This window comes from Melanaphis sacchari, unplaced genomic scaffold, assembly GCF_002803265.2.
Source record: "Melanaphis sacchari strain LSU unplaced genomic scaffold, SCAv2.0 Contig123_pilon_pilon, whole genome shotgun sequence".
Lineage (NCBI taxonomy): Eukaryota > Metazoa > Arthropoda > Insecta > Hemiptera > Aphididae > Melanaphis > Melanaphis sacchari.
The window spans coordinates 810,057-837,956 of NW_020270491.1; the positions used below are offsets into that span (position 1 = coordinate 810,057).

The 27,900-nt window shown below is 26.3% G+C and overlaps 3 protein-coding genes across 3 annotated transcripts in view; 2 read left to right on the forward strand and 1 right to left on the reverse strand.

Annotated features, from left to right (window-relative positions):
• The window catches only part of LOC112590958 (serine proteinase stubble-like), an 11,452-nt gene extending 1,786 nt beyond the window's left edge, over positions 1–9,666 (forward strand). The window contains exons 4-12 of the mRNA XM_025334576.1: positions 24–236; positions 422–625; positions 895–1,092; positions 5,699–5,902; positions 5,982–6,058; positions 7,163–7,257; positions 8,163–8,428; positions 9,184–9,338; positions 9,415–9,666. Coding sequence (XP_025190361.1) covers positions 24–236; positions 422–625; positions 895–1,092; positions 5,699–5,902; positions 5,982–6,058; positions 7,163–7,257; positions 8,163–8,428; positions 9,184–9,338; positions 9,415–9,579 — 1,577 coding nt within the window. The 3' untranslated portion in view covers positions 9,580–9,666. The remainder of the gene's footprint in view (positions 1–23; positions 237–421; positions 626–894; positions 1,093–5,698; positions 5,903–5,981; positions 6,059–7,162; positions 7,258–8,162; positions 8,429–9,183; positions 9,339–9,414) is intronic.
• A 2,728-nt stretch (positions 9,667–12,394) lies between these two features.
• Positions 12,395–18,461, reverse strand: LOC112590955 (DNA-directed RNA polymerase III subunit RPC2). The gene is made up of 2 exons (XM_025334572.1): positions 18,125–18,461; positions 12,395–15,568 (listed from the first exon to the last, which is right to left on the reverse strand). Exons 1-2 carry the CDS (start codon positions 18,326–18,328, stop codon positions 12,434–12,436), a joined length of 3,339 nt encoding a protein of 1,112 aa, XP_025190357.1. The 5' UTR covers positions 18,329–18,461; the 3' UTR covers positions 12,395–12,433.
• Positions 18,462–25,433: 6,972 nt separating this feature from the next.
• LOC112590973 (voltage-dependent anion-selective channel-like) lies at positions 25,434–27,671 on the forward strand. The gene is made up of 7 exons (XM_025334592.1): positions 25,434–25,502; positions 25,761–25,984; positions 26,208–26,325; positions 26,391–26,509; positions 27,140–27,248; positions 27,306–27,514; positions 27,580–27,671. Exons 2-7 carry the CDS (start codon positions 25,786–25,788, stop codon positions 27,669–27,671), a joined length of 846 nt encoding a protein of 281 aa, XP_025190377.1. The 5' UTR covers positions 25,434–25,502; positions 25,761–25,785.
• Positions 27,672–27,900: the final 229 nt, after the last annotated feature.

Consider the following 27,900-nt stretch of genomic DNA (forward strand, 5'->3'; position numbering starts at 1 on the left):
ATATTATGTTATTTCTGTTTTAGTGATGCACAGTTCACCAGATTTTAATGGTATAACATTTACTCCTTCTTGGTATACGTTTGCAGTCGAAAATTACGTATCCAATACCACTGATGCACCACCAGAAGAAAAAAACACTTATGTAGACTCTTCGACGATAACGTTAACCACAACCGATTCTCTTGATATCGGAAACAGTTCTCACAATATGTCCAAAAAGGAAGAAGATAAATCATGTATACTTACATGGCTATATACTGAATATGTTTTTATTTTATTTTTTAATAATGTTAATTAGATAGTATAGATCAATAGATTTCCAGATAAAGGAAATAGAAATCGTTTTATGTTTTTATAATAGGTACCTACATCAGTTGACAACGGGTCAATATATATATACTGTGTTTTTTTTCTGTTTTAGTGATGCACAGTACACCAGACTTAAATAATATGACATTTATTCATTTTTGGTATACGTTTGGGGTTGAAAATAACGTATCCAATACTACTGATACACCATCGGAAGAAAAAAATACTTATGTAAACTCTTCAACGATAATGTTAACCATAACCGATTCTCGTGGTATCGAAAATGGTCCTCACAATATGTCCAATAAGGGAGAAGGCAAGTCGAAACTTGTTCAAATATATCATTTTATAAACATTAGTACTAATGGAATTTTGATGTAGTCGAGAAATTATCTAATGATCTACGTTTGTTTTTTTTTAAACATTTTCTTGTTTTTTTTTTCACATCACTTTGACTAACTAATAGTAAAGACATTATGCTTATTATGATCTCGACTTAAATGTTCAGAATGTAAATCATTTCACATTTTAATAATATAATAGATAGTTGATATAATTATATCATACTTGTATCTGTTTTAATAGTGCACATCAGTCCATCAGACTTTCTCTTTATTCTTTCTCGGTTTAAGCTTCCGGTCAAAACACACGAATTCAGCAATACAATTAACACACCATTAGAAAATAATATCGTTGGTGTCAATTCTTCAACGACAACATTGAAATCAAAGTCGGACGAAGTCGGTAACAATGCTCCTCTCGTTGCGCCTAAAAACGTAGAAGGTAAGTCATACCTTAATCTGACTATTGTATATTATATTACCTACACATTATGTTTTGAAATGTTTTAAATCAACAAAACAGTATTTTAACAGATCCTGATTTGGGGCTCCTATATAACTATATTCCTATGTGAACATATTTTTTGAATATTTAATTTGTATTTATAAGATTATTGTACAATATACTTACATTTTTAAATTAATTTATGAAAACCCATAAATATTCAACTATAATAAAATATTAAATAATATTTTCAACTTATTGGACATACTATAATAAATAAGACATTAACGGTAAAAATAAAATAAAATTATAGGGAGTTTATGTTATTTTAAATATATATATATATATATATATATATAATCATCTTATGTCTTACGGCCTACCATACTTACTGTGATTCGTCTGAAATAAACAATTTCAATTAAATGATAGTACGGCAACTACAGGCTTTTAGATACCTACAAATACAATCAAATATTTATCTACGGTACCATAAACTCTTGTATTAAATCAACAAAAGTTAAAAGATAATTTATATTTCGAATCGAAAAACGTGTTATTTAAAAAAAATATATCGTAGATAGTGCTCCCTAATTTTCTGGTCATTCATCATTTTGTAGGTTGCTACAACTACACTATTTACGTCTTATTCCGGTTTGAGAAAATAAATATCGTATTTATCTTAAACTTATTCATGATGCTCTTAAATATACGTATATAAAATAATATATATATAATATATATGTGTTTTGTGTTATATTTCTTCTGTATTATTACAAAGTTCGTCTATACATCTAACTATATTTTTTATTGCTTCACTAAATTTATTATTATTATCTTTTGGGCCACAACGATTATGTAAATGTGTGTGCCTTGACAATTCCATCGTAATAATAATACTGAATCATGATAAAATAAAATAAATTACGTAGGTACCTACAGTATTTATATTTTATTTTAGTAGATACTGAGTACCTACATTAAATTAATAATGTACTCAGTATGACTAATATAAATACCTTGTCATTGTCCAATTTAACATCAAATTCCTTTCGTATTCTCTTACATATTGTTAGGTATTCATTTGTCACGCCGTCTCATACATTTACAAAGTTTTAAAGTTACAACTACGTAACAATATTAATAAGTAATATTATTACTACCACCCAATTTTATTTTCATTTAACAAACACGTTTTTATTTTATTAAGTACCACCTACTAAAAAATCTGGCTGAGGCTGAAAGTAATAATTAATGCCTATCTTATTATGATCTATATAGCTTTTTTTAAATACAATTATTTTTTTTAACTGAACTTACTACTAATATAAAATTACGACATTGATATATTATACAACAAACAGGCAGACAAATTTGCTCAGCTCTAAAAAAAAACCTCTAAAAATTGTGCACTGATTTTCTTATGTTTAATTATATTTTAGAGATAATATTTTTCTGTTCCATAATAATATATAAAGCATTACCTTTGTTGTGTGGGTTCATAATATTACATTGTTCAATATGCCATGCCTCAATAAATGCTTATATAACATTGACAATAACAAAACTTTTCGTTGTCATTCAACGCTCGTAACATAAAAACCGTTGTTTATAACTATTAATTTCAATTACAATCACTCAATAAAATATATTAAAAATATATTGCTGTTATTTATTTTTTTCTTTTACACACAAATGTACATGTTTTTGCTTAAAATTGACCTTTTGGTTTTCGCCCATATGATCTTTTTTACCTATACTCTAAAATTATTCACTATAAACAAAAAATAAAAATAAATATTTTAGTTACCGTTGTATTTTTTTTTAATTAAAAATGCTATTTAATCTTTTTATTGATAAGCGTCAATGTAAATATAAAACACATATACAAATATAGTTATACAGTCGAATTGGCTTATAACGATGCCGTTTACAACGATATTCCGGGTAAAACAATTCCAAGCAATGTATTTGGTTGGTTTTATATCTTATGTGTTGTTACATTTTATAATCCGGATATAATGAAGTTCAGTTATAATGATCAGATTCTCTTGGTCCCTTGAAGATCATAATAAGCGAATTTGACTGTAATAAAAAACAAATCATTTACCAAAGCTATGGCTTATGGATAAAATGCAAGACATTTAAAAGCGAATTTAAATATATAAAAGTAAAATTCATAAATAAAAAAAAATAAATAGTTTCATGTATAATAAAAAAAATATTTATTTAAATTATGATACATGGCTTTGATAAACTCATAATGTGTAATTCGACTATATTTGTATTGAGTAATTTAAAATTGATTTATTTCTTATCGCTTCAATACTGAGTTTTATTTCGACATTTTCAAAAAAAATTGCTTTATTAATTTAATGATAAATTTCGGTTTGGATTTCATTAAGAATAAAATCCAATCATGGCGTGATAGACGGCGATTTTGTATTGAAAATTTTATTAAAATACGAGTGAAATAATTCTCATGTATTCGTTGTTAATCTAATACTTAAAGAGTTACACTTTCAAAACTCAGGAGGAAAAGTACCTATTATCATCTGAAATATAATTTCCAATCACGTATAATCACAGAATTTTGTTATTCTATCAACAATTGAACAATCGGTCATTAAATCTTCAACAAAACAGTCAGAAACTTCTTCAAGTTTTAAAAATATTAAACCAAATGCATCATGTAACCAAGTATCAATAACTGATAAACTATCATTGTAATAAACTAATAACTAACTACAAATAACCAATGAAATATAACTTTTATTTTTAGAGCAATGTATAGTAAATATTTGAGTCCAAAATCAAGTACAGCATTTAAATGTTTCATCAACATAAATCGAATCAACCTCACGTAACAATTTTAAATTTGTATCACATGAAAAAATAACAATATTTTTTATTAAATCATTGAGAATTGAAAATTGTTAGCCTTTACTAGTTATCACATTTTTATCTTTTAAAGCTAAATTAGCTAATATTTATAATATTTCTAAGAATTACTAGCAGAACTTTTCTACGATTTTTATATACAATATTTTGAATTTTATTCATATCGTCATAAGTGAAGTTATCTATAAAAAAGCTATTTCGTGTTTACAATTTTAGTATTACAGTAAAATCTTGATAATCCGACACATATCAGACCACGCCGGATTAACGAAAACGCCGGATTAATGGGGAGTTCACAAAAAAACGCATTTTTACTCGTATTAAAAAATGATTTTAAAATCTTTTAATTTGAAAGCAGTTTTCTTTTTGTTTATTAGGATTAGATCTGTTATTACTTAGTTTTATCTAACGGTTTATCGTTTACGATAGTAAATTTATATATAAATACATATGGGTACATATAGGTTAATACAGCCGGATTAACGAGATTCTACTGTATTACTTTTTTTTTTATAAGTATGGATATCATCTATAACTTTACATTTACACGCTGTACTTACAGTGTAAATATTTTCGTTTTCATTTAATGGTTCGTGGTCGTGTTAAATAGAATTTCAAACACTTGTTACTATTCCATGAGTGATATATATATTTGCTAAACAATTATGTTTAATACAGCGCCAACGAATTGAGCCAGTTGTAATATTTTCCAAGCTAAAATTTTACTCGTATAGTTATTAATAGCAATAATTTTTTCCCTCTCTTTTTTACTTTTTAAAAACACTGCAGCCAAACTAAGTAAAGGCTATTCAAATAAATTGTAACTCGATTATAATATTGAGTGACTTGTCTGATATATTGGCGCGATTGTGGCGTGTAATTTTATCTCAAATTGTATCCGTACATTCAGCGCAATTTTCTATTATTACTTACCTGATTAATTAGTGAGCTTACAGTGTATAATTTAATTAAAAATTTTGAATGTTCTATGTATAAGTTGAATTAATTTTTTTTATATATTTATATATATTTTAATATTTCATATTCGTATCATACAGACTCGTGGACAGTAGTAGCCAACATTTTTTTTTCGTTTACGATGAATAATATTACTTTGGGTAAAACAGGTCCACTGAAAAATTGTATATGCAGTAGAAAGTAATAGCGATTTAAAAGAAGATTACAACATTTTAAAATATTAGGTACATAATATGTATTTGTTATAATTAAAAGTATTTATTTTATTTTAATTTATTTATTAATATTATACATAAATTATATATTATATGATTATATATTTGAGTGAATTTCATACACTAAAAATTAGTTTTTTAAGTGAAATTTAACAAAATTTCTATTTAACAATTTTTTTTAAAGAATTTTTAAGTTCGTTAAATAGAGGTTCCGCTGTAAAATAATCTGTCGAAATAAAGAGGCATGATGTTCAAAAAAGTACAATTCTGTTTTAAATGTGATATATGTCCACCTTACACCAATACATCTTTCCGTGTAATAATTGTGAAAATCCTCTAGATCAACGAAAATAAAGTATAATAAAAAGTTTTTTATTTAATAATTAATGTACCTATAACTCTGAGTATGGTTAGATTTATGGGTAATGGGTTTAATGAAAAATATCGTTTTACGTTTTTATAACACAATATATATTTATAATATATATAATTTTATGTTCTGGTTTTAGTGACACATAAATTATCAGCCGTCGATGATTCGAATATTTCTCCACTATACACACTTACTGCCAAAACACACATTAACAATACTTTTGGTAAACCATTAACAGAAAGCAGTACTCGTGAATACCCTTCTAAGGTTAATTTGACGACCGCAACAAATTCTACTGATACCGAAAAAATTTCTTTTAATATGTCCAACTATAAAGATGGTCAGTCTAAAATTTATTTTTAAATATTAATAATCACGGATATAATTAATAAATAAATTTTCTGTTTTCACAAAAAAAGCGTGCGGAAGGCAACTTATTCCAATAACTAGAATAGTTGGAGGCGATAATGTTGCTTTTGGCGAGTGGCCGTGGCAGGTAAATACATGTATAGTATACATTGTATACGGTGCAACCCATTTGTGCCCGAACGGATTTATCGTAGCCTATTTGCGCTCCAAATCATAACCCATATGCGCCCGATTAAGATCATGTGAAAATTGTACGACATTACCATTTATTGAGTATATTGGTATAACTATAAAATTTAGAATAATATTTTGTCGTTACCCATGCTAATCGAAAACAATATCGAAATCGATAGTGATAATATTTTGTCGTTAATCGTGCTAAAATCGTAATTGTAAAATCCCAATCAATAAAGATTATACTAAATAAAAATGCATTAATTATTAATTGTATTTTAAGTGTCAGTTTCATCTGTACATGGACAATGAGTAGTACTACTATAATATAATGTAATTTTATATAACTTTTTCAAGTAAACAAAAAATTTGTTTAGTTTTTCGTTATTTTAAATATCACCTGAGTAAACGTTAGTCAAGTTGACGTTGTGTAAAAAAACCTATAGTGCATAATATGTCAAAATCAATAATTCAAAAACGAAGTTAACCGAAATTAAAGACAGTCATACCCATGATCCGGAAACTGAAGAAAGTTAAAACTTACTGGACGTTCAAGATAGATGTAAAAGAAAAGCCTGCGAAGATTTAACTTTACGACCGATAAAATAATACGTAGGTACAAAGTTTTCCACGAGCAGTACAGCTAAGCATTCTGATGTTCATAATATTCAGTATGCACAGCGTATGTCGAAAAACATTACCCCCAGTTCCTAAATCACTCATCGAAGCAATTGAACAAATTTCTAATTTATTAATTTTAATATAAATAATATATAGATACATAGTATGTTATATATATATATATACTGTGTAGTATTTATCATTATTTTAAAAATGATTACTGTTTACTTATTTGTCTTAAACGATAACTGACAGCAACGTTGCATGCAAAATGAGCGCATTTGAGCTATAAATCAAGGTGTTAAGTTTTTTATTTAGGGCGCAAATGTCCATAACCCTCGTGGCGCAAATGGGCTACAGCCCATTTATAAATACCTATATCGATACTTATTATAATTTACGAGTATAACTAATACAATTCGTTTTTTCATTTAAGATTTCATTAAGACATAAAATACAGTTTTTACACAAATGCGGAGCGGTATTATTCAATGAAAACTGGGCTATAACTACTGCTCATTGTGTCATAAAGTAAATATATTAAATATAATAAATAGTTTATCGGTTATATATTATTATCATGTCTTATGCTATATTTGTGTACCTACTTAGTATTTATTCATATGTATTTTACGAGGAAACGATAGTCTCCCGGGTAGTATTTTTTAAAAGGATTTATTATTTGCATTTATAATTATTATAATTTATTATAAATTTTAATACAATTACAATACAATATTGTTATTTGATCATTTTAAGAATCGGAGATTATTTGATTAATAACAAAAAAACTAAATACATTTTTTCAATTTTGTTTACACCTATTGAACATTACATTAAATTGATCATTTGATATTTCAATACATTTTAAGCTACGAAATCATATATTAATTTTGTACACTAAAATTAAGTAATTAAATAAATATTCTTATTTATTATTTTAGTTTAGATTGAGGCTGATAAATGGTTTTACAATAGAATATTTATTTTTAATTTTGATTTTTTTTTTTTTTTTTATCTCTTGAAGCAAAAGAAATGCTTCTATTTTAAATTTTAAGGGTGATTTCTGATAGCAAATACAATTTGGTTGATATTTTTAGAAAAGTCGGAATAAAACTTATACAGTTCTTTTCAAAACTAAAAAAACGAGAATAAGTACAAACCAAAAGTTTTCGAACAATTTTCTTTTCTACTATGTTATAATAAAAATAAATAAACGTAAATACTTGACGAAAATTCCTTTTTTGTTCCCCATATAACACTATCCTGTATAGGTAACAAAAATATAGCACCAGGGCGCAAAGTTATTGATGTCTATCCACCTTAACTTATCTTTAAAATTTGTTTTTTATTATTTTATATAGGTATATTCGCGACGGCAACAACGGTCATTAGAGTATTTCTTATTAAACTGATTAAATTGAATTTTTTTTTAGCGTTCCAGTGAGAGACTTACATCTCTTATTCGGGGAAAACGATTTGTCAGTGAAAAAACCTCACGGTAATGTAACTAGGACATTGCAGAAAGTAATTATACATCCAAAGTTTAAGAAAAATAAACCGAATTACGACTTGGCACTATTGCAATTTGATAAACCTGTCAAATTTCAACCAAACATTTTACCAGTTTGCATTCCAGAAGACGATTTAAATTTTGTAGGATTTTCTGCTCATGTTACTGGTTGGGGAACTTTGTATTATGGTAAAAATTGTGTTAATAATATATAAAATCAATTTGCTATAATAAATGGTATTACAATATAACCTCGATTATCCGAACCTCCGTTACACAAACCCTCTCATTTATTATCAAAACATCAAAAATATACGTCAATTTATAAGTATATCCGAACATTACAGCTAATACAGCTGATACCTAATCGGTATACCTACCGATTTTCTCATTATTTTTTTTTTTTTACAATTATTACATTTATTACGTACAAATAATGTGATAAATTTATGAAAAAAAAAATATAATATGTAATATACATAATATTATATGCTCGTAGGTACTACATAATATTAAATGGGTATATAAAAACCCATATTCATACAATTTTTAAAAAGTTCCGAACTTTCTAGCCTAACCGAATTAAGTATAAGATTCCAGTTGTTCGGATAATCGAAGTTAATAAACCTACTGACTACTGTATACAAATATAAATGCATAGTTTAGTTTAGTTATATTCTATTTTATATGCCACTCTTAAATAATTAAAATAATGGTATTGAATGTAGTGTAACTAATTAATTTGATATTAACATAGCTATTTATATTATTATATTTTATAAAAACATATAATAATGATAATTTTAACAATTTAGTAGTTCCCATTGTTTTAAAAACGATCGACTTTAAAATCGTTTGCGATCGACTGTTTGGCCGCCTCTGCTATATAATGTATAATATTTACAAAAGCCAAAAAGTTTTTAGTTTTATATGATTCTCTACAGGCGGAAATTCGCCTTCTATTCTACAAGGAGTAGCAGTTCCAGTAATTAGCAATTCCGCTTGTGAAAAAATGTTCCGTGCGGCTGGATATATAAAACAAATTCCGGACACATTTATCTGCGCGGGCACAGAAAGCGGAGGTGTCGATGCATGCAAAGTAAGTAAACTATATCAATCGTGCAACTTGTTTTATTCAAACCGATAAATTAAATATCAAATGCTCTTATATATAGGGTGACTCGGGTGGCCCCTTGGTTGTACAGAGACCCGACAAACGCTGGGTCGTGGTGGGTATCGTGTCGTGGGGCATGCGATGTGGCGAACCAAATAGTCCCGGAGTGTACATGAGAATCTCAAAGTTCAAAGACTGGATTAATCAAATAATATTACAATCTTAATAGACAGAGAAACACACTTCGACATATACAATATCTGGTAGATCGATCATCGGTTGTACAATATCTTTTACTATTCTTATTTTTAAGTTCAACCTAACTTTTTTTTTAAAAATTTTTATTTATCAATCAAATTAATATTATTTAATATTATATAAATACCTACACTATATTATAACTGTCACTAGATGAAGTCTTTTTAAATTTTGGAACTAATGTTCCGATATATTTTTAAAATCATATTTTTTAAATTAGCCATTTAATATAGTACTTACTAATGTATACACAATTTAATATTTAAGTTTATTTTTTTTAAATAAATATTCATTTTTTTCTAAGACTATATATCACGAAATCTGAATTATATAAAATAAGTTCCTATCCAAACGTGTAACAAGTCTAAATTCTTTAATATTCAGTGACGCATCCATAGTTGAATTTTTTTTTTTTTTTTTTGGATGGAGGACTCCTAAAAAATTACTTTTTAGCCGTATATACATTATGATGTTCTAGGTCAAGTGTTCCTAAAAATATGAAAAAAATATGGTTAAGAGAACGTTACTAATTTTATTATAGTTAGATTAAAAATCGTTTATATTATTCAGGTATACCTATCCTATAATAATAATTATACTATCACAAATTTTAAAATAACTCCTATGATACAAAATCGAATCTACACTTATTTAATTAATTTAATTGATTATAATGCGTTATTACACAATTTAAAATAATTGTAAAAAGACAAGCAGACTATTGAAGAGGTCTGAGAAGAGGAGAGCTGAAGTCCCTCTGAATCCGCCACTTTTAATATTTATATTTATGAAATATTTTTATGTTGATAATTTACTATCATAGTAATATTGAAAATTTTAATCTTTAACTATTAATTTATAACAAAAATTCCAGGTTATGCATAATAATGCAAATCTAATAATAATATGTGGGTCAATAGATGAATTAAATCAAAAATAAATTAAAATATTTTGAGATTTTATCATATTTATGGTCAGATATAGGTACTATTAAAAAAGTTAATTTGTAATAAGCTAGCTGCTAGGTGAATGATGTATAAAAATTAAGTTCAGTCAAGAATTGTTGTTATAAATTCAAGTATATAGAATTCTGAATTACAATGATCAATTACTACTAAATTAACATAATTTACTTGTATTGAATTGTTGACAAATATTTAAATACCATCTACTTTAATGTTAAAGTTAATGGTAATTATAATTTGTATTCACATAAATTTCAAATTCTAATGTATCTATAAATTTAACCACATTTCAAAATTATTTTAAATCAAACGATATTAAAAATAAATTTTGCATCAAAAAAATAGATTCATTGAAATGCAAATTGAGTATTATTTAAGTAATAATTTAAAGAATAAACAATTTCTTTCAAGCTTTTAATATTTTTAGTATACTGTATCCAAATTAAAATCATCATTAAAAAAAAGTTTTAAATAAAACTTTGATGATAATTAATTACAAATTAGAAGTGAATACTATTAATTTACAGGATGGTAATATATAAAATAAAGAAGAATATTAAATATATTTCCAAAGATCAGTAAATTTCTTTTCAATAGGTATTTATTTGTTAAAAAGTTTTCAAGTGAGTAACTTTTATGATTTGTTTGCTTACCTGTTTTTAAATGCATTTTTATTTTGGCCAAATCACACACTTAAGGCTCTTCTACCTGCAATCCATCTTGTCTATTTGAAGTCCACAGGCACATTTTAAGCAATGCATTCATTTTTTAATACATTTTTACTTTTTAGTCATTTGATATATATATTTTTATGAATTTGACCTGTGAGATTTAGAAAAAAAATAATAGGTCACCTAAACAGTTGAAACCTATGTTTTAGAATATATTATCTGTTTAGATATAAACAGCTTTCAAGTTTTCAATTTGTGTATAAATTAAAAATAATGTACCTACTTATTATTATTTTATTATTTATATAGTCAACACCAAGTCTACAAATTATAGCATCAGAGTTATAACATAATATTAGTGCTCTTACCTAGAATTAAAACAAAAATTCACCTAAATTGGCCAAAATACTAAAAGACATTTTTTATGTAAAATAACTATAATTATTCTGCTTTGGTACAAGCATTAAAAAACAAAAATATTCTATTGACGCAATAAAAAAATTAATAAACATATATATTTATTTATACAAGTACTGAAAATGATTTTATTAATGAATTAAAATATATATTTTGTTAAGAACAATATTATCATAAATTAATAAATGGACAACAGAGATCAGACCTCAATAGATATTTTTAAAGTGTATTCTCGATTTATTCAGTTTTAAAAGCTCATAGTATGTTATTTAATATTTATAAATTATAAACAAAAAGCATTAAATAAACAGAATACTATTTAAGAAATTGTAAGATTTTTTAAAATTATTATTTGTTAAAAAGAATTAAAGGATAGATTTGAAATAATAAGTTGAATAGTATTGAACATAGACAACTACTTTTACAGAATACTAACCCAAAAATTTGAACATCAGCAATTAATTAATACAAGTAAATTAAAATTTATTTTAAAACTGAATATCTGAGAAATTAACTGTGGCCCTTAGTGACCTGGACAAACAAAATGTCTCGAGGCTAAGTAATAATCTTTAATTATTTGTAAAAATCAATAATAAATTAACAGTAAACACTCATCTTTATATCACATTAAACAAAAATTGTGATGTTTTATAAATCTATGTTTTCATCAATTTTGTTAACAATAACAAATTATTTATTAAAATTATTTTATTAAACAAATAAACTTAGGAAACATAGAATGGTTTTAAATTCATAATAAAAATATTTTTCAATCACAATATTTTTTTAATGATATTTTAGGTACTATACTCATTGCTTGCAGTTCTTGAAATAGTAATTTGCACGCATAAGGCATTTTGATTCGGCAAACTGAATTACTTTTTTGGCACATGTGACACCAACCAGAATATGAAAATAAACCACATAATTTGCAAACGTCCATTTCCACCACATCACTGCTTAACATCAATCTTTCAATAATCAGCATACTAGCACCATATGCAATAAGACAGTCTCTTTCCATCTCTCCCATTCGAAGTCCACCATCTTTTGATCTACCTTCAGTTGGCTGCCTAGTCAACAGCACCCTAGGTCCTCTGGATCGAGCATGTATCTTATCAGCTACCATGTGTTTCAGACGTTGATAGAAAACTGGACCCGAGTAAATATATGCTTCCATTGGTCTACCATCAATACCACAGTATAATACATCTTTTCCCAGATAATTATAATTATGTTTCTGCAACTCATTACTAATATCAGTAACAGTTGCACCACCGAAAGCACTGCCGTCTTGAAATTTGCCTTCTAATACGCCAGCTTTACCAGCTAAAAGTTCAATAAGTTTACCAACTGTCATACGAGATGGAAAACCATGAGGGTTCATAATCAAATCTGGGCATATTCCAACTTCATTAAAAGGCATATCCTCTTGATCTACAATCAAACCAACCACTCCTTTTTGACCATGTCTACTACTAAATTTGTCACCAATTTCAGGTCGCCTTGGTTGTCTAAAGTTTTCTTTAATCAAAAAACAATCACTATTTGATGTTATCATCACTTTGTCAATATATGAAGGGTCATATCCTTTGTAAAATAAGGGCGTTTCTTTAAACCCTCTATCGCCACCTACATCTTCTACAGTAATAGTTTTTGGTGTAGCTTTATTGATTGTGACTTGTTTATCAAATACTGGTTGGCCAATAGCTGCTATACCATCATTTTCTAATGCCCTATGTTTATAGATTGGTTTTTTTGTAGCATTATCAACAATAGGTCCCTGTATAGAATCCATCATTTGATTTGGATAATGTCTTAAGAAACATTTGGAGTTCCTAAATGTTCCACCTCTTCCAAAACCTCTATCAACACTAGCCTTATTCAATATGATAGCGTCTTCAATATCATAGCCGGAGTAACTCATAACAGCAATAGTAGCATTTTGACCAGCTGGCAACTTATCATAATTGATCATTGGTACTGCTTTAGAATGAACCATTGGTATGTGTGTGTACCACAAATTGTATTGAAGTGTATCTATTCTATGTTGGTAATTTAAAGCAATAGTACCTATTGCTTGTTTACCCATAGCACATTGATAAGTGTTACGAGGTGACTGGTTATGATGTGGAAAAGGTATAACACTAGCACATATACCCAGTATGCTGAAAGGTGCCATCTCCATATGAGTAGTTTCAGGAACAATCTTCTCTTCATTATATGCTATTAAACAGTTATTTTCTTCGTCGACATCAATAAATTCAATAAGAGATTGATCTATAAAATCTTGAAATGTACAATACCCTCTTTTTAAGTCATCAATATGAGCATTAGTCAGTAATGGCTGACCATTTTCTACAACTAAATACGGTCGACATAATCTACCATCACCAGAGTTGATGTAAATACACTTGTGCCGTTCTGATATGTAAATGGAAATAAACTTGCTGAATATACCTTTCCGCCTACATTTCCGGAATTTTTCAACAAAGTCAATACATTTATTAGTGGAACCAATGATATTTCCATTAAATATTATTAAATACGTATAATCTTCATGTAAATCGTTTACTGAATGTAAACCCACAGGTTCAACTCCCAAATCAAGAGCTAATCGTAATACAGCATCATCGTCTACAGATTCAGTCGTCACATGAGCTAAAAGTGAAATATTTTTTATGAGTCCACAAGCTTCTCCTTCAGGAGTATCAGAAGGACACAACATTCCAAACTGTGATGGTTGTAATGAACGTGGTCCTGATACCTTTCGACTTTTTTCAAACTGTGAATTGACCCTAGTCATCATACCTATAGCTGATAAGTATGACAATCTAGTTAAGACCTGAGTAACACCATGTCTTTCCATACGAAATCTCTTGATAGACCAATTACCAGTTTGAATAGCAAATACCAAAGCATTTGTAATTGTATCGGTTCTAATGTACTTGATTATATCAAATGGAGTAGCCTTCACTTTTGGTATATTCTTATCAGCTACAGATTTCAATTCAAAAGTGAAGCGTTTAAAGGTGTCATCAAAAAGCAAAGATAAAAATGACCCAGGCAAGTCTAAACACTTATTACCGTAGTAATCTTTACTATCAAATAAATCTGGATTAGACAAAGAAAAAATTAATCGTCTAACCATGATTGAAGTGTATATAGCTTTCATATGATAATTAGTATTAGTCACAGGTATATGAGCCAAAATTACAGTAGATAAAAAATCATGTACTTCAGTAATAACTCTGCTATCATAGTCTTCAGAGGTAAATCCCATTTTTTTAATACGATCTCCAATAAATCTAAGAGCTTGTTTTTGAGTATAAATATTTAACTTGCTACTTTCTAAAAAGCATGGATACATTTGATTCATAATAGCAAACTCTGTGCCAACCATCTGTAGTATCAACTGATCTGAACAGACACCAAGGGCTTTCATAAAAATAACAAAAGGTATATTCTCCTCAAGAGCATTATGACAAACATAAATTAAATTTTTCTTAAAAATAATGTTAGTTTTAGACTTTTTGTCAACAGTACTACTCATTACTTGAACTGTAGGTACTCCATTAGAATCTTTTTCGACCAATATTTTGTTTTTGGCAGGTTGTTCTTGCATTAATATTACTTTTTCAGTTCCTTTTACTATAAAATAACCACCAGAGTCATATATACATTCTTTCATTTTTGCTAACTCAGCATCTGATTTCTGGTAAAGACAGCACCGATTACTTCTTAACATTATAGGTAGACGACCAATAATGAATCCTTTTCGAAGATATTTCATGCCGCTTTTAACATATTCAATATCAACATAAATAGGAGCACAATATGTTAAATCTCGTAGGCGGCATTCTTGTGGTGTAACATTTCTAGTAACATTAAAACCATCATCTACCTAAAAAATAAAAATATCATTAATTCTCATACTGAATTTTTTATTACATTTTTCATCAGAATGTTATGAAAAAGAAATATTAGAAATATAAAATATTTCAAAAGTTACATTTAAAAATAATTGATTAACAGTTTGTATTTATTACATGAATTATTATTTATAAATTGAACAAAGTTAAAATTCAAAAATTTAAAGTCCAAAAATAAACAGAAAAAAAGAATTACTACTGTAGCTGTAAACATATTTAAGTATTTATAAAAAAATTTTAAATTTATTTTAGATATAATGAATTTGAAAACTTTGATGACGACAATTAATAAAAATAAGTCATAGCACTAGCTATTTATATATCATAATTAAATGTAGGATTTTTATTGTCTAGAGTGTTCTCTTGAATCATTAAATCAAACCACTTGAAATAAAATATAAATATTCTCTGAGCCTCGGGAAAGTTTATGGTTGTAAAGAATATGATTGTCTAATGGCATAGAATTATAGAGTATACTATTCTAAAGCTCTTGACTGTAGCTTTGTAACAGTACATAAAGTTTTACGATAAATCAATTATTTTTTGTATTTTTATTTAAGGTTCAAACATTTTTTTTTACTTTTATTGTAATTTAATAGTGTTTTTAGTATAATGGTTTATTTTAACAGGGATATAATGTATACTATATTGTTTTAAAGTGCTTTCAAGCAGTTTTTCAATAATATATTATAATTTCTGGTTTATAAAGTTAATTGGCTTATTTTGATGTTTGAAAAATTATTTTTATCATTTATTATACAGAATTTCTTGATAAAGCAGTTTATTTAATTCAGTATATACTAATTATTAGGAATATTATAAAGTTATGAACAACTATTATGATACAATTATTGTATGTAACCTGGAAGATTTTAATGAAACATATATATTTATTCCTTTGAACTTTATGTGTAGTATAGTACTTTTAAAATGAAAGATTCTATTAGTTGATAGTCTAATTATTGCTATCAGAAAAAAAAACAATATTGCATTCAAACTAAATATAACATAAAAAATAAAATAAAAATAAAATAAAATTATTGCATACAATTTTTAAGTTTTATTACTTCATCTAAAGTAATAATTCTAAACATTCTAAAAGTTATATGGTTAAACAAATAAATGAAAAATTCCGATAATTGAATTGCTTTACAATACTAATTATTTAATTCCTAATAGATTAAAAAAATAATATTGTTATTCTATCAAAAATGAAGATCTTATAATATACATTATTAACATTAATTCAGTTAAAAACTTTGAAATCAAACAATTTTAAGTAAAAAAAGTAAATTTAAAAATATATACATATTAGTTAAAAATAAAAACTTAAAAATTTATTTTATATTATTTAGATAATGTTAATACTGTGATTCAAAGTATAAGTAAAATTAATAACATATTTATAAAAGATAGACGATAATTTTTCAAAAAATAAATAATTTTTATTAATGATAATGATTAAAAGCAATATTAAAATAACATTAAAACATATACTTAGAAGATGTCAGCGCACTGTTTGTTTTTTTTCTAGCCTACACGTAACAAAGACAAAATGCCTTTACAGAAAACCATTTTTTGATAATTTTGAGTAATCATAGAATTACTATATATTTCATTATTATTTGACATAGTATTGAACTTTCAAAATAAATAAATTATAAGTTTAAATGATTTTGAAATAATATTTAGCTAATTAGATACGTTATACCTTCAAAAATATTTTTTTGTAATTTTTATTATGAATGATTTCACTTTAAAATTACTCAAAAAGTGATTCTGCGTAAATGGGTTTTGTCTATGTAATGTGTGGACAAAAGAATAAATCATTTTCATGGCTCAGATTATATTAATTTCAGGTTACATTAATATTATAGAACACACTAGTAAAAAAATGTTGAAGAACAGAAAATACCATAATAAATTAAGAAAAAGTCTGAGTTAATGAATACGATAATAAAAAATATTTATCATTGATTCAATTATTGATAATATTCTACAATGTGAATATATTATACAACTAAAAAAGATAAAAATGAAAATAATATACATAATTTATTTATGTTTTTAAAGTTTAACCAATTATCCCATTAAAAATATGATAATCTGTTAAATATACCTGCAGGCTGTTACTAGATGAATTGAAAAAATACAATTAAATTAATAATAAATTATTATTTAAATACATTTTTAATTTGATAGAAAGATAAAAAATAAAATTGGAATAGATTTTTTATTATTTTACTTGTATTATTTTTAGTTTTGTATTTCTATAACGAAAATCAAGCTGTAAAAAGACTTAGGTTCCAATGTGAATAATGTTTCTATTCTTCTTTATCTCATAGTTATTTTTGTTAATTTGAAAACGAAAATCGATATTTTATAATGTAATGTTTTATTTGCCTATATTAAGCACTATTAGCATAATACCTATTATTATTAAATTATTTAAACATAATTATAAATTATTATATTCATAAAATAAATAATACGTATGGCATGTAACCTAAATTATTATGTTATTGTACCTGTGGATGGCCAACGGTAACATTTTTAAAATGCAAATAAAAATTTGGATCTGCATCGCTTCGTACAGAATGGTTTTGCTGAATGATTTTCTTCAAATCACTATCGATAAATGCGTTAAAAGAGTTAATATGATGACTGTATAATCCACGAGTTTCCAAGTATTCTTTGACTAAAAATTCCTTGTCACGAAGCACTTCGACCATTTTTAATTTGTTTCAGTTCTTATGCCACTGTAATGAGTAATGACATTCGACAGAGTTAAAAAAACTTCGAAAAAAAATACTAACGTTAAGAACAAAGTAAAACGTCTACAACAGAAATTCGAAAAAACGTGCGTTTGTTGTTATTCACAAGAAAATGATAAACTGACAAACGTGTGATAGCATAAATGATAAAAAATTATGTTACTTCACGCTATCTGTACGCTGTATAATATACATAGTAAGCTCATGCCTCATAGCTAATATATTTTGAAAATTCAATTCCAAAAAAGTGTTGTAGAATACTTTAATGTGAACGATCTCTAAACATAAACATCATAAAGTAATAATATTCATATAATAACATAACAAAATGATTCTTAAGTTGTAGGATAAATAATTAATAATCACTATAGTTAAATATACCTCCATAGAAAACAAACTATATGCATACCTCCATGTCTGATGTCGGTACTTGTTACTAATACAGTGAAAACTGTCTAAAGCGGACCCTGAATAAAACGGAAAACTATCCAATATGGAATTTTTCTATGGTCCCGGCACGTTCCTATAGTTTTATATAGACGCTAACTTCAATAAAACGGAACCTTCATAACGCGGAAACGGAACGATTTTGTAAGTCCCATGCAAGTAAAAACCTTGCATAAACCGGAAAAATGACACGAGCGTATCAAATCTAAACCAAAAATAAGGTATAAAATATAGATATGCCGATGTACATTGTACATCGTTAAATAGTGATAAAGAAGATAAAATTGTTCTATAGGTACATATTCGTAAAATATAATATGTACATTGTAGTATTGTACATACAATGCATATTATCGTATCTTAAACGATACAAAATTTCTTCTTTGTAACTGTGAAACAGTCTTACACCAACAGTCGTACATACACTTTTAATTCTATTTTATCTTCCGTTCATCGCATTAAATAGGTATTAAAATGTCAAAATATAAGTGTCTTTCATTAAATGAAAAATATCAACTGATCAAATTTAATAAATTTTAATGAATTATGTTATGTATTTAAAACAATAAATTGAGAAATATTCTTTGATATTTCTTATTCATTTGAATTGAATAATCCGGAATTTTTCCGTTTTATTGAATAAAGCGGAAAACTGCTTAAAGCGGAATTTTTTGTTGGTCCCATGCGATTCCGCTTTAGACAGTTTTCACTGTATCGTTAAATGACATGATTTGTACAGTGCCGCAAACTTATTACGTATAACTTACATCTTAATTCTTGGTAGGTATCCATAAATGTTGAAAATGTATTAATTATCATAATCATGTAGCTACTATACTAAGGCGGACACCTATATATACTGACAAGTAGGTACTTATACAAACATTTCAATATTTATTTGATAAAATCGGAATCATTTTTAAATGAGTAGATAATTTACTTACAATTTAAATAAATACATTATTAATTGGTATTAATAACGAAAGTCGATACCTAATTACAAAACCATCCTAGTATGAAAATATTGCAGTAGGTACCTACTTACCTACATTTAATAATATAATTAAATAATTCTCATGAGCTTTTATATTACCTATATTATTATGGTTTAACCTAAATTTTATTTTGCGAAATATTGTTTTTAGTTTACTAAAACTTATCTAATGTCTGACTTAATGCTAAATATTGTCACTTATTACATGAATCTCCTCTTAACCTAGTTCTAGTTAATAATTTCAGTTCTTAAAATGTTAACGTATTTTAAGAGGTAATAACATATAAAGAGTACCTTGACTCTATGTCTCCATGTATACATTAGTCATTAATAATTGTAGTACCTAAAAAAAACAAAATATATATCTACTAAAATTATTGTAAAATATACAAAAAAATTATTCAAAATTCTGATAAAAAATATCTAATGTTATTAACAATATGCACAAAAACAAAACGTAAAATATGATAAAATAAATGTATTATAGTTGTATTGAAACTTTATTAAGATAATTATTCAAATGATTTTTTTTACAATTATTCGAATAATTTTTATTTTATTTTTTATTTACATCTTTGTTATTATTATTTAATAATTTAATACTATTTATTATTGTTGTACCTAATTATTATGAAATATGATTATTAATTATTAAATATTATTCATATTATAATATTGCTAAATTATTATTATTAAAATATGATTAAAAAATACTCATCTAATTTTTCTTCTATTGATATATTATATTTGTTTTTTTTACAATCGTGTAACTTAAAATACAATGTCAGTTATTGCTTTTAATATATGTTTTTTTTAAATTATCAACCATAAGTTTATTCAAATAAATTAACCGAAAATTATTCTTCGAAAAGTTTTCTTTGAAATTTAGTCGAATATTCATAGTTGAAAATTTCTAATAATAATGTATTAATATTAATTGAATAATTGTAAAAAAATCATTCGAATAAAATATTATCTAAATTATCATCTGTAGATAAAATGTCATTCGAATAAGTTTCTACTCTATTGAAGGCATGGAGGATAACTTTATTATAGTTGGAATTTTGACAACTTATTCAAATGGAAAATAAGTTTTTAAAAAAACTGTCAAACTTCAATCGTGTAGAACTACTTTACTTAGGTATGAATATAATGGATGATAGATATTATAAAACATAGATACTAAAATAGTATTTCGGTATGTAAGTCAGATATTATAATGATTAAATGCGTATTGCATCATTGTCGTCAAATTAATATTTGACTGTGACGATGACAATAAATACTTACGTTAAATAATATCGAGAAGTATTCTTGTCGTAGCGATCTACCACACATATTTTGTCGTCTACTGCGCATATACCTACGGAGTATATGGACATTTCTGACGATTCGACGACGACGATGATGATATTGAGCTTTATCTCAGACGTTGCTACTTTAATATAAATACTATAATACTATAATAAAATTTCATTCTAGTAATAATTGTGACTTTGGTTATAAATAATAAACGAGATAATCAGTTACAGTTTATTTCATGCTTTGTAACACGTTTGAATGTTTTTTTTTATAAGAGACGATTATATCCAATGTAAATAATAAAAATTACAGTATATTTTAAACTTAAATACATATTGTTTGAAAACTATTTTTCTATAGGTACGTACCTAATGTAATACATATTTTTTTTAAATTGGGATTATATTGTGACGTGTATTATTAAATACACTATAATTTTTCTTGTTTATGTACCTATTTATTAATGTTTTAATTGAATACATATCATAATATGTGGTAGATCACCGCGTATGACAAGTAGAAACATATTGTGTAGTAAACGTAGAATGCATAAGACAAGAATAAGTAGGTACCTATTAAGATTTATAGATATTATTTAAAATACAAAAATAAATAGATAAGTAAAATCAATTATTATTAGAAAATGTTAAATAAGTAAACTCTACTTATGAAAATCAATAAAATATGTATTTTTTTTACTAAAATTAACGAAATATAAATTTTAAAATTTTGATTTCTGCAGATTCGAATGGAATGATGTATCTATTGATTTTAAATAATGTGTTTTATAATTTAATTTGTGCTTATAATCACCTTTTGAGGCGATAAAAATGCATCGATATTGAAATTTGGAAGTGTTTTTAATAGTAAATTGGATCTATTTAATACTTTGGGGGGTTAAAAATGTCCGGTCTTTTACATAATTATTGAGGAAAAAAATAAGGAAAAACAGAAATTTTCAAGCTTAACTAGTTTTTGACAAATTTATTTCTTAATATGTTAAAATTAAAAAAGCAAATAGCCATAGACATTTAAAATTATCACCAGATGTTTAAATTATTATTTTCTATACGTGGTATTATTTTCAAAATGTATTGACATTTTTTGAATTATTTATAAACAATTATATTATTTTTTTAATGTTTTAAATTTTTTTTCTTAATTTCAATTAATTTTTTTACACGGTGGTTTATGATTATTACTTATTATCTATTAGTTATTTTTAGAAATTTAAAATTAAATTTTTTTTTTATTTCTAAAGCCGTCATTAAAAATTGTTTGTTCTGTTAAATAATCTTGACAATTGAATACAAGATCGTCAAGATCCCATACAACCTGTTCTTTAAAATATTTAAAATATGAGTTCAAAAGGAATAATTCAATTTTAAAAGCACTAAAATTTCAAATTAGTTTGCAGTAGACATTTTATAAAATGTGCTGCAGTTATAAAATATTATATAAATATAATTTTTTTTTATTTAGATATTTTTAGTTTAAGTTTGAACGAAATTACATAATTCAACTATAAATAATGATACTTATTATTTTCTTTTATTTCAAAAACGTTACTCATAAGAACATAAAACTTTTACGAATATTATTAAATTGTATACACACAATGATATTTCAAATGTTATGTTCTTGATCAAAATTAATTCAACCTAATGTATTATCATTGATTATAAAAAGGTACTACATAGTATAAGTTTATACTATATTAATTATTTTTTATACTAATGTTTATAAATCAATGATATTATTACTAATGATAAAATAAATTGATAAAGCAATACCTATTAAAAAATAAAATATAAAATAAATTTATTTTCAAACCTATGATCAGTCATTAGAACGTTAACCGATACTGCATAACTACCTACGCAAACTCAATGCAATCATTTTAATATATATTATTTAGATTTAACCACAGTTTATTTATTAGCAGTATCAATAAATATATAATGATCAAGTATACTTGATATGAATTTTATATACTATAAAAAAAATGTCAGCATTTTGATATTCTTATGAGGTCAACAAACACAATGTTTATAAATTATTATTTGTTGTCTGTTGATATTTGTTGACTTGTTGTTCCCCTCTAGAAGAAACGGTTAATGATTAATGGTTTTTGAGTTGGAAATAGAAACAGCTAAATTAATATTCGTTAATTATATGCCTATATTTTATGCAATAAAAATAAAATAATTTTCATTTAAAAATATTATTATTGGATCATATAGATAGTTATATTAAGTCAAGTGGGTAATTAAAAAAATAAAATATATATCCCAAATATTAAGTATAATTTATTTTTAAAAGCATCAAAAGTTTAAATAAGGACAAAATTCATTAAATTGTTTTACAGTTGAAAATGTATTAAAAAATATTCAATTTGTATAGCCAAGACCTAATGGCTCATAGTAATATAAAGTTTCTTACAAGTAAGTCTTAGTCTAGTGCACTGTGCAGTGGTCTTCAACCAGCGGGTTGCGACCCATTTTTGAGTCTTTAAATTTAAAGCTAATAAAAAGCTTTGAAATTGGGTCGCGATAATATCTTCTTTTTAAAATACGAAATAGACTTGAAGCTGAAGATGATTTACGAATTACGCTTAGTCAAATTGAGCCAAGGTGGAATTTATCATGTTTTATATGAAAACACTCGAGGACAAACATCACAAAAACCTTTGTATGGTTTTTTATTTTATTATATTTTTTTGTATGAATTTTATACGTTTTCAATTCATAATTATTAAATATTTTATCTACTAAAATGTAATTTTTAGTACCTACTATTCAGTTATAAATTATAATAGTACTACCTACTACAAAACATTAAGCGATTGTAGCTTTATTTTGTTTTTCTACAAAGCTTATGTGGGTCACGAAAAATTTAGACCAAAAAAACTTAGTTGTAAGTCCAAAAAGTTGATGACTACGGGTCAAGAGTTCTCAAATTTAATTCACATGTAGGTACTTAAAACATAATATTTATTAAATATATTACATTTTAATATTATATTTAAAATAAATATATATATTAACAATTGTCGTAAAAAACTAAAAACTAAAAATATCTGTAGGTACCTACTTTTATAAAAATGAATGCTTCATAAGCAGTATCTATCATAATCTGAAGAAAAAAACTATTCGTACTCGTAAGCACAGTTTTAATTTTGATACGTCAAAATGTACAGAAAAATTATCTAATAAATAATTTGCAGTAGTCTGGTGTGGCACGGTAGTTGGGCTCAGTTAAGCATCAGTCGGCGTCGCTAGTTCTCGGATGGGTGACCACCCGGGTCCTTAGTGACGAATCCATGGCATGCAAACATACACACGCGTGTTCCAACCCTGCAAAACAATATTTACAAACAAACCCCATACAAAAAACACCTGCTATTCCTATCCCAGCTAATGGCCTTAGTTGCCGAGTTTAAAATCAGATCAATAAAAAAAATAATAAAAACAATTTGCAGTGCTTATAAAAAGCGATTCTCGTATGAAAAACAGGAGTTTGTTTCTACGCAGGAAATTTTACCAATTCATTCGAAAAATTTCAAAAATTTGAACATAACACCGGTGTTAGAGTATACTATTTGATAAATCCAAACATATTTTGAATAGCCGTATTAACGAAGAAAAAAAGGGGTAAGAACTGCAGAAAGCGCCGAGTGAATCACACTCTGTTAGGTTATCCAACACATGAAATACTTAACACGTTGGTAGCAAAATTTCGGATATGTGTCGTCCACATGTTGGTATATTCAATAAGTTTTTTTTACATTTTCATCTCGAACCTCGCGACTATGCAGCATAAAAGTAACCGTTAATATTATAATCGCATAAAAGGTCGCTGTACAACATGGCCTTTTAGGTATAACAGCACAACACAGGTATTATCTACCATTATAATAATAAATTGAATTATTATTTTATTGATTATTTAGAATATTAATTGCCATCTAGTGGTAAAAACGAATTTTGAAAAAATCAATAATTATGCCCCGCGTGAATATTCGTCCGTGTCCAACAAGTAACGAACCTTTTTCGTCCATGAAACGAATAATGTTAATATAATTCCGTCAAATTTCAGTACAAAACAAAAAAATTGCATTAGTTTGTTTAATAGTTATTTTTTGTTTGAATTTTGAACGCGCACAGAAAAATTTTATCCGTTCAAGACGAACATTATTCTTTTTGCCAATCACGTGACCAAGTGCTGTATGCACTGTCATGGTTCGTATTATCGATCCATTATCTAATATATATTCAATACTCTTCGATTCTTCATTATCTCGCTGCTCGTGCACGCTTAGTCTGAGCTCCGATCTGGCGGCCATTGGTGTTGGAATAATTTTTACCACTGATTGTCAAATATTCAAAGGTAAGTTATAAACGCAGCCCGTCCCCTAAACAGAAATTCGCATCGCAACCGCCTTCTAACCTCCTGTAAGCAATGGCCGATACCGCGAATGCGCAGTTTGGCGTTGACAAACTATTTTCTCCCTCGTTGCCCCGCTGCAGCGCACCACCATTAGGACGTTTACTTGACGCGGACGTTAACTTGTGCCTGGAGAAGTTGCGTTAATAATTTTTATTGTGAAAATAATATAAATTTTATTTTTCATTCCATTTCCTTTAGAATTCCGCTAAAGATCCCAATCAAGATGGCTACTCGATTTTCTGAAGTCGACAGAACAATGCATGATTTTTTTTTATCCGGATATGATGTGATCAACATGTTCAAGCTACATGTGAAAACGCCTAAACAAATGGGAATCACGGTTGTCGGTATTCATAACATAAGGTCGAACAAAATTGACACTTATTTTGAAAACAGTAACGTGATCAAAAAATCTAATTACTGTAAGTTATTCGCCTATTAAAAGTCATGTTTTTTTTTTATACTTTCTCTTATCTTATTAGTGGAACAATTTAAATTGGTTTCGTTAACTCAGTTTAAAAATTTCTATCAATCTATTTATTTCAGAAATTATTTACGCATTGATACTACCTAATTATTTTTCCACACTTAAACGTATACAAATTATGTTTAATTTTTAATACATTTTTATTTTTATTTTTTAAGTAATTAAATTGACTGAGAAATGGAATTCAAAACGTTCTATAAATACTGAAGCTTCTATAATCGGCTTAATACCAGGTTTGACACTTTCAGCTGATGTTATAATGGAGTGCAACAAACGGTAAGCTAAAATAATAAAATTCAATCAAATTTAACATAATATTACATAATTTTAATTGTTCAAAGTTCTAAGATTCTAAAGTTGACGTCTGAATATCATAATGAGTATGTCGCACTCAACTTGGACACTAAATTCAAAGGATCGAAACCGATTATTAATGCCTCTGCTGTAGCTGCTTACAATGGTATATAAATTTTAACTATTTAACTAGAATATTAAATACTTCTGGGCGACCCAAGTCAGTTCAGCGCACGTCTACAGCACGTGTGCGTAAAACTACACTATTTTTACTTGGTTTGTTATAAATATCTACTTTCATAAAATAATTCCAATTGTTTGATTTTGTTAAAATTAATATAATTATAATCAGTTATTTTTTAATAATATCATATATAAAAAAAGATCTTAGGTTGCGGGCTGGTATTTTTTCTATCAATATTTAATAAATACATTTTTGTGTTTAAATATTATTTTTTTCTTTTATAGATCATACATAATATAAACATCAATTTAATAAAATTAATTAATTATAGTATATTTATTAATAGTCTATTAAAGAATTTTAGAGGTTTTTATTTTTTTAAAGAGATCAAAGTTTTATAGTCTACACCATAGTTCATACTAAATATAATTGTCTTTATTTACATTTAATGTTAATGTTGAATTTGACAGTGAATACACCAAGCGGTGTTACGTAAATTATATGATTTAAGCCACCGTCAATCCAAGTGATTAATAAAAAAACAAATATAAGACCTCACTTGGATCGCAGTTGAGTATGTAATAATCAACATTTTATTTATTTTTCCTTTAGGGTTGACGGGAGGTGTTAAAGTTGAATATAGTACAAGCAAAAAAGCACTTAACTTAAGCAAATTTATTATGAGCTATATGATTAAAAATGCTGTGTTTACCGCCAATGTGTAAGTAAAATAACCATAGACTTAATTGATTTTATTATCGACTGTTATGTTTTACAGAACTAATATGGAATTAATTAGTGGCTCAATGTTCACTACATATGTTGATCGAATAAATTTGGGTTTGAAATGTTGTTGGTCAATTAAACATCATACTGGTTCTGCTGTTGTTGGTTCCCAATACCAAGTGAACAAAGCTCTCAAATTGCGAGCCAAGTTCAACAACAAGGGTCAATTGTACATAGGTTCTAGCATAAAAATCAACAAAAGTATGTTCCCATAATTTTTCATTACACAAATAATAAAATTATAAGTAACATAAATTTTATTTTAGGTGCTAAATTGACACTTGTTAACTTGATAGAATGTTTTCGCTTCAACTCCAGTCCTATCCTAATTGGTATTGGAGTGGAATTTAACTTGTAAGCAATATACAGCCAGACTTTATTATTTTTTATGTTACACGTAAAATATAACTATATACTCACTAATTATAATATATTTATAAATTTATCACTCAAATGTATAATAACATACACCTATGGTTACATTTGTATTAATATTTTAAACTTGCATTATCATTCTCTCTTTAGTGAACATTGTGTGCTTTTGCTTTTAAAATGTCTTCATAAATTATTAGGTTCCACTGATTTTT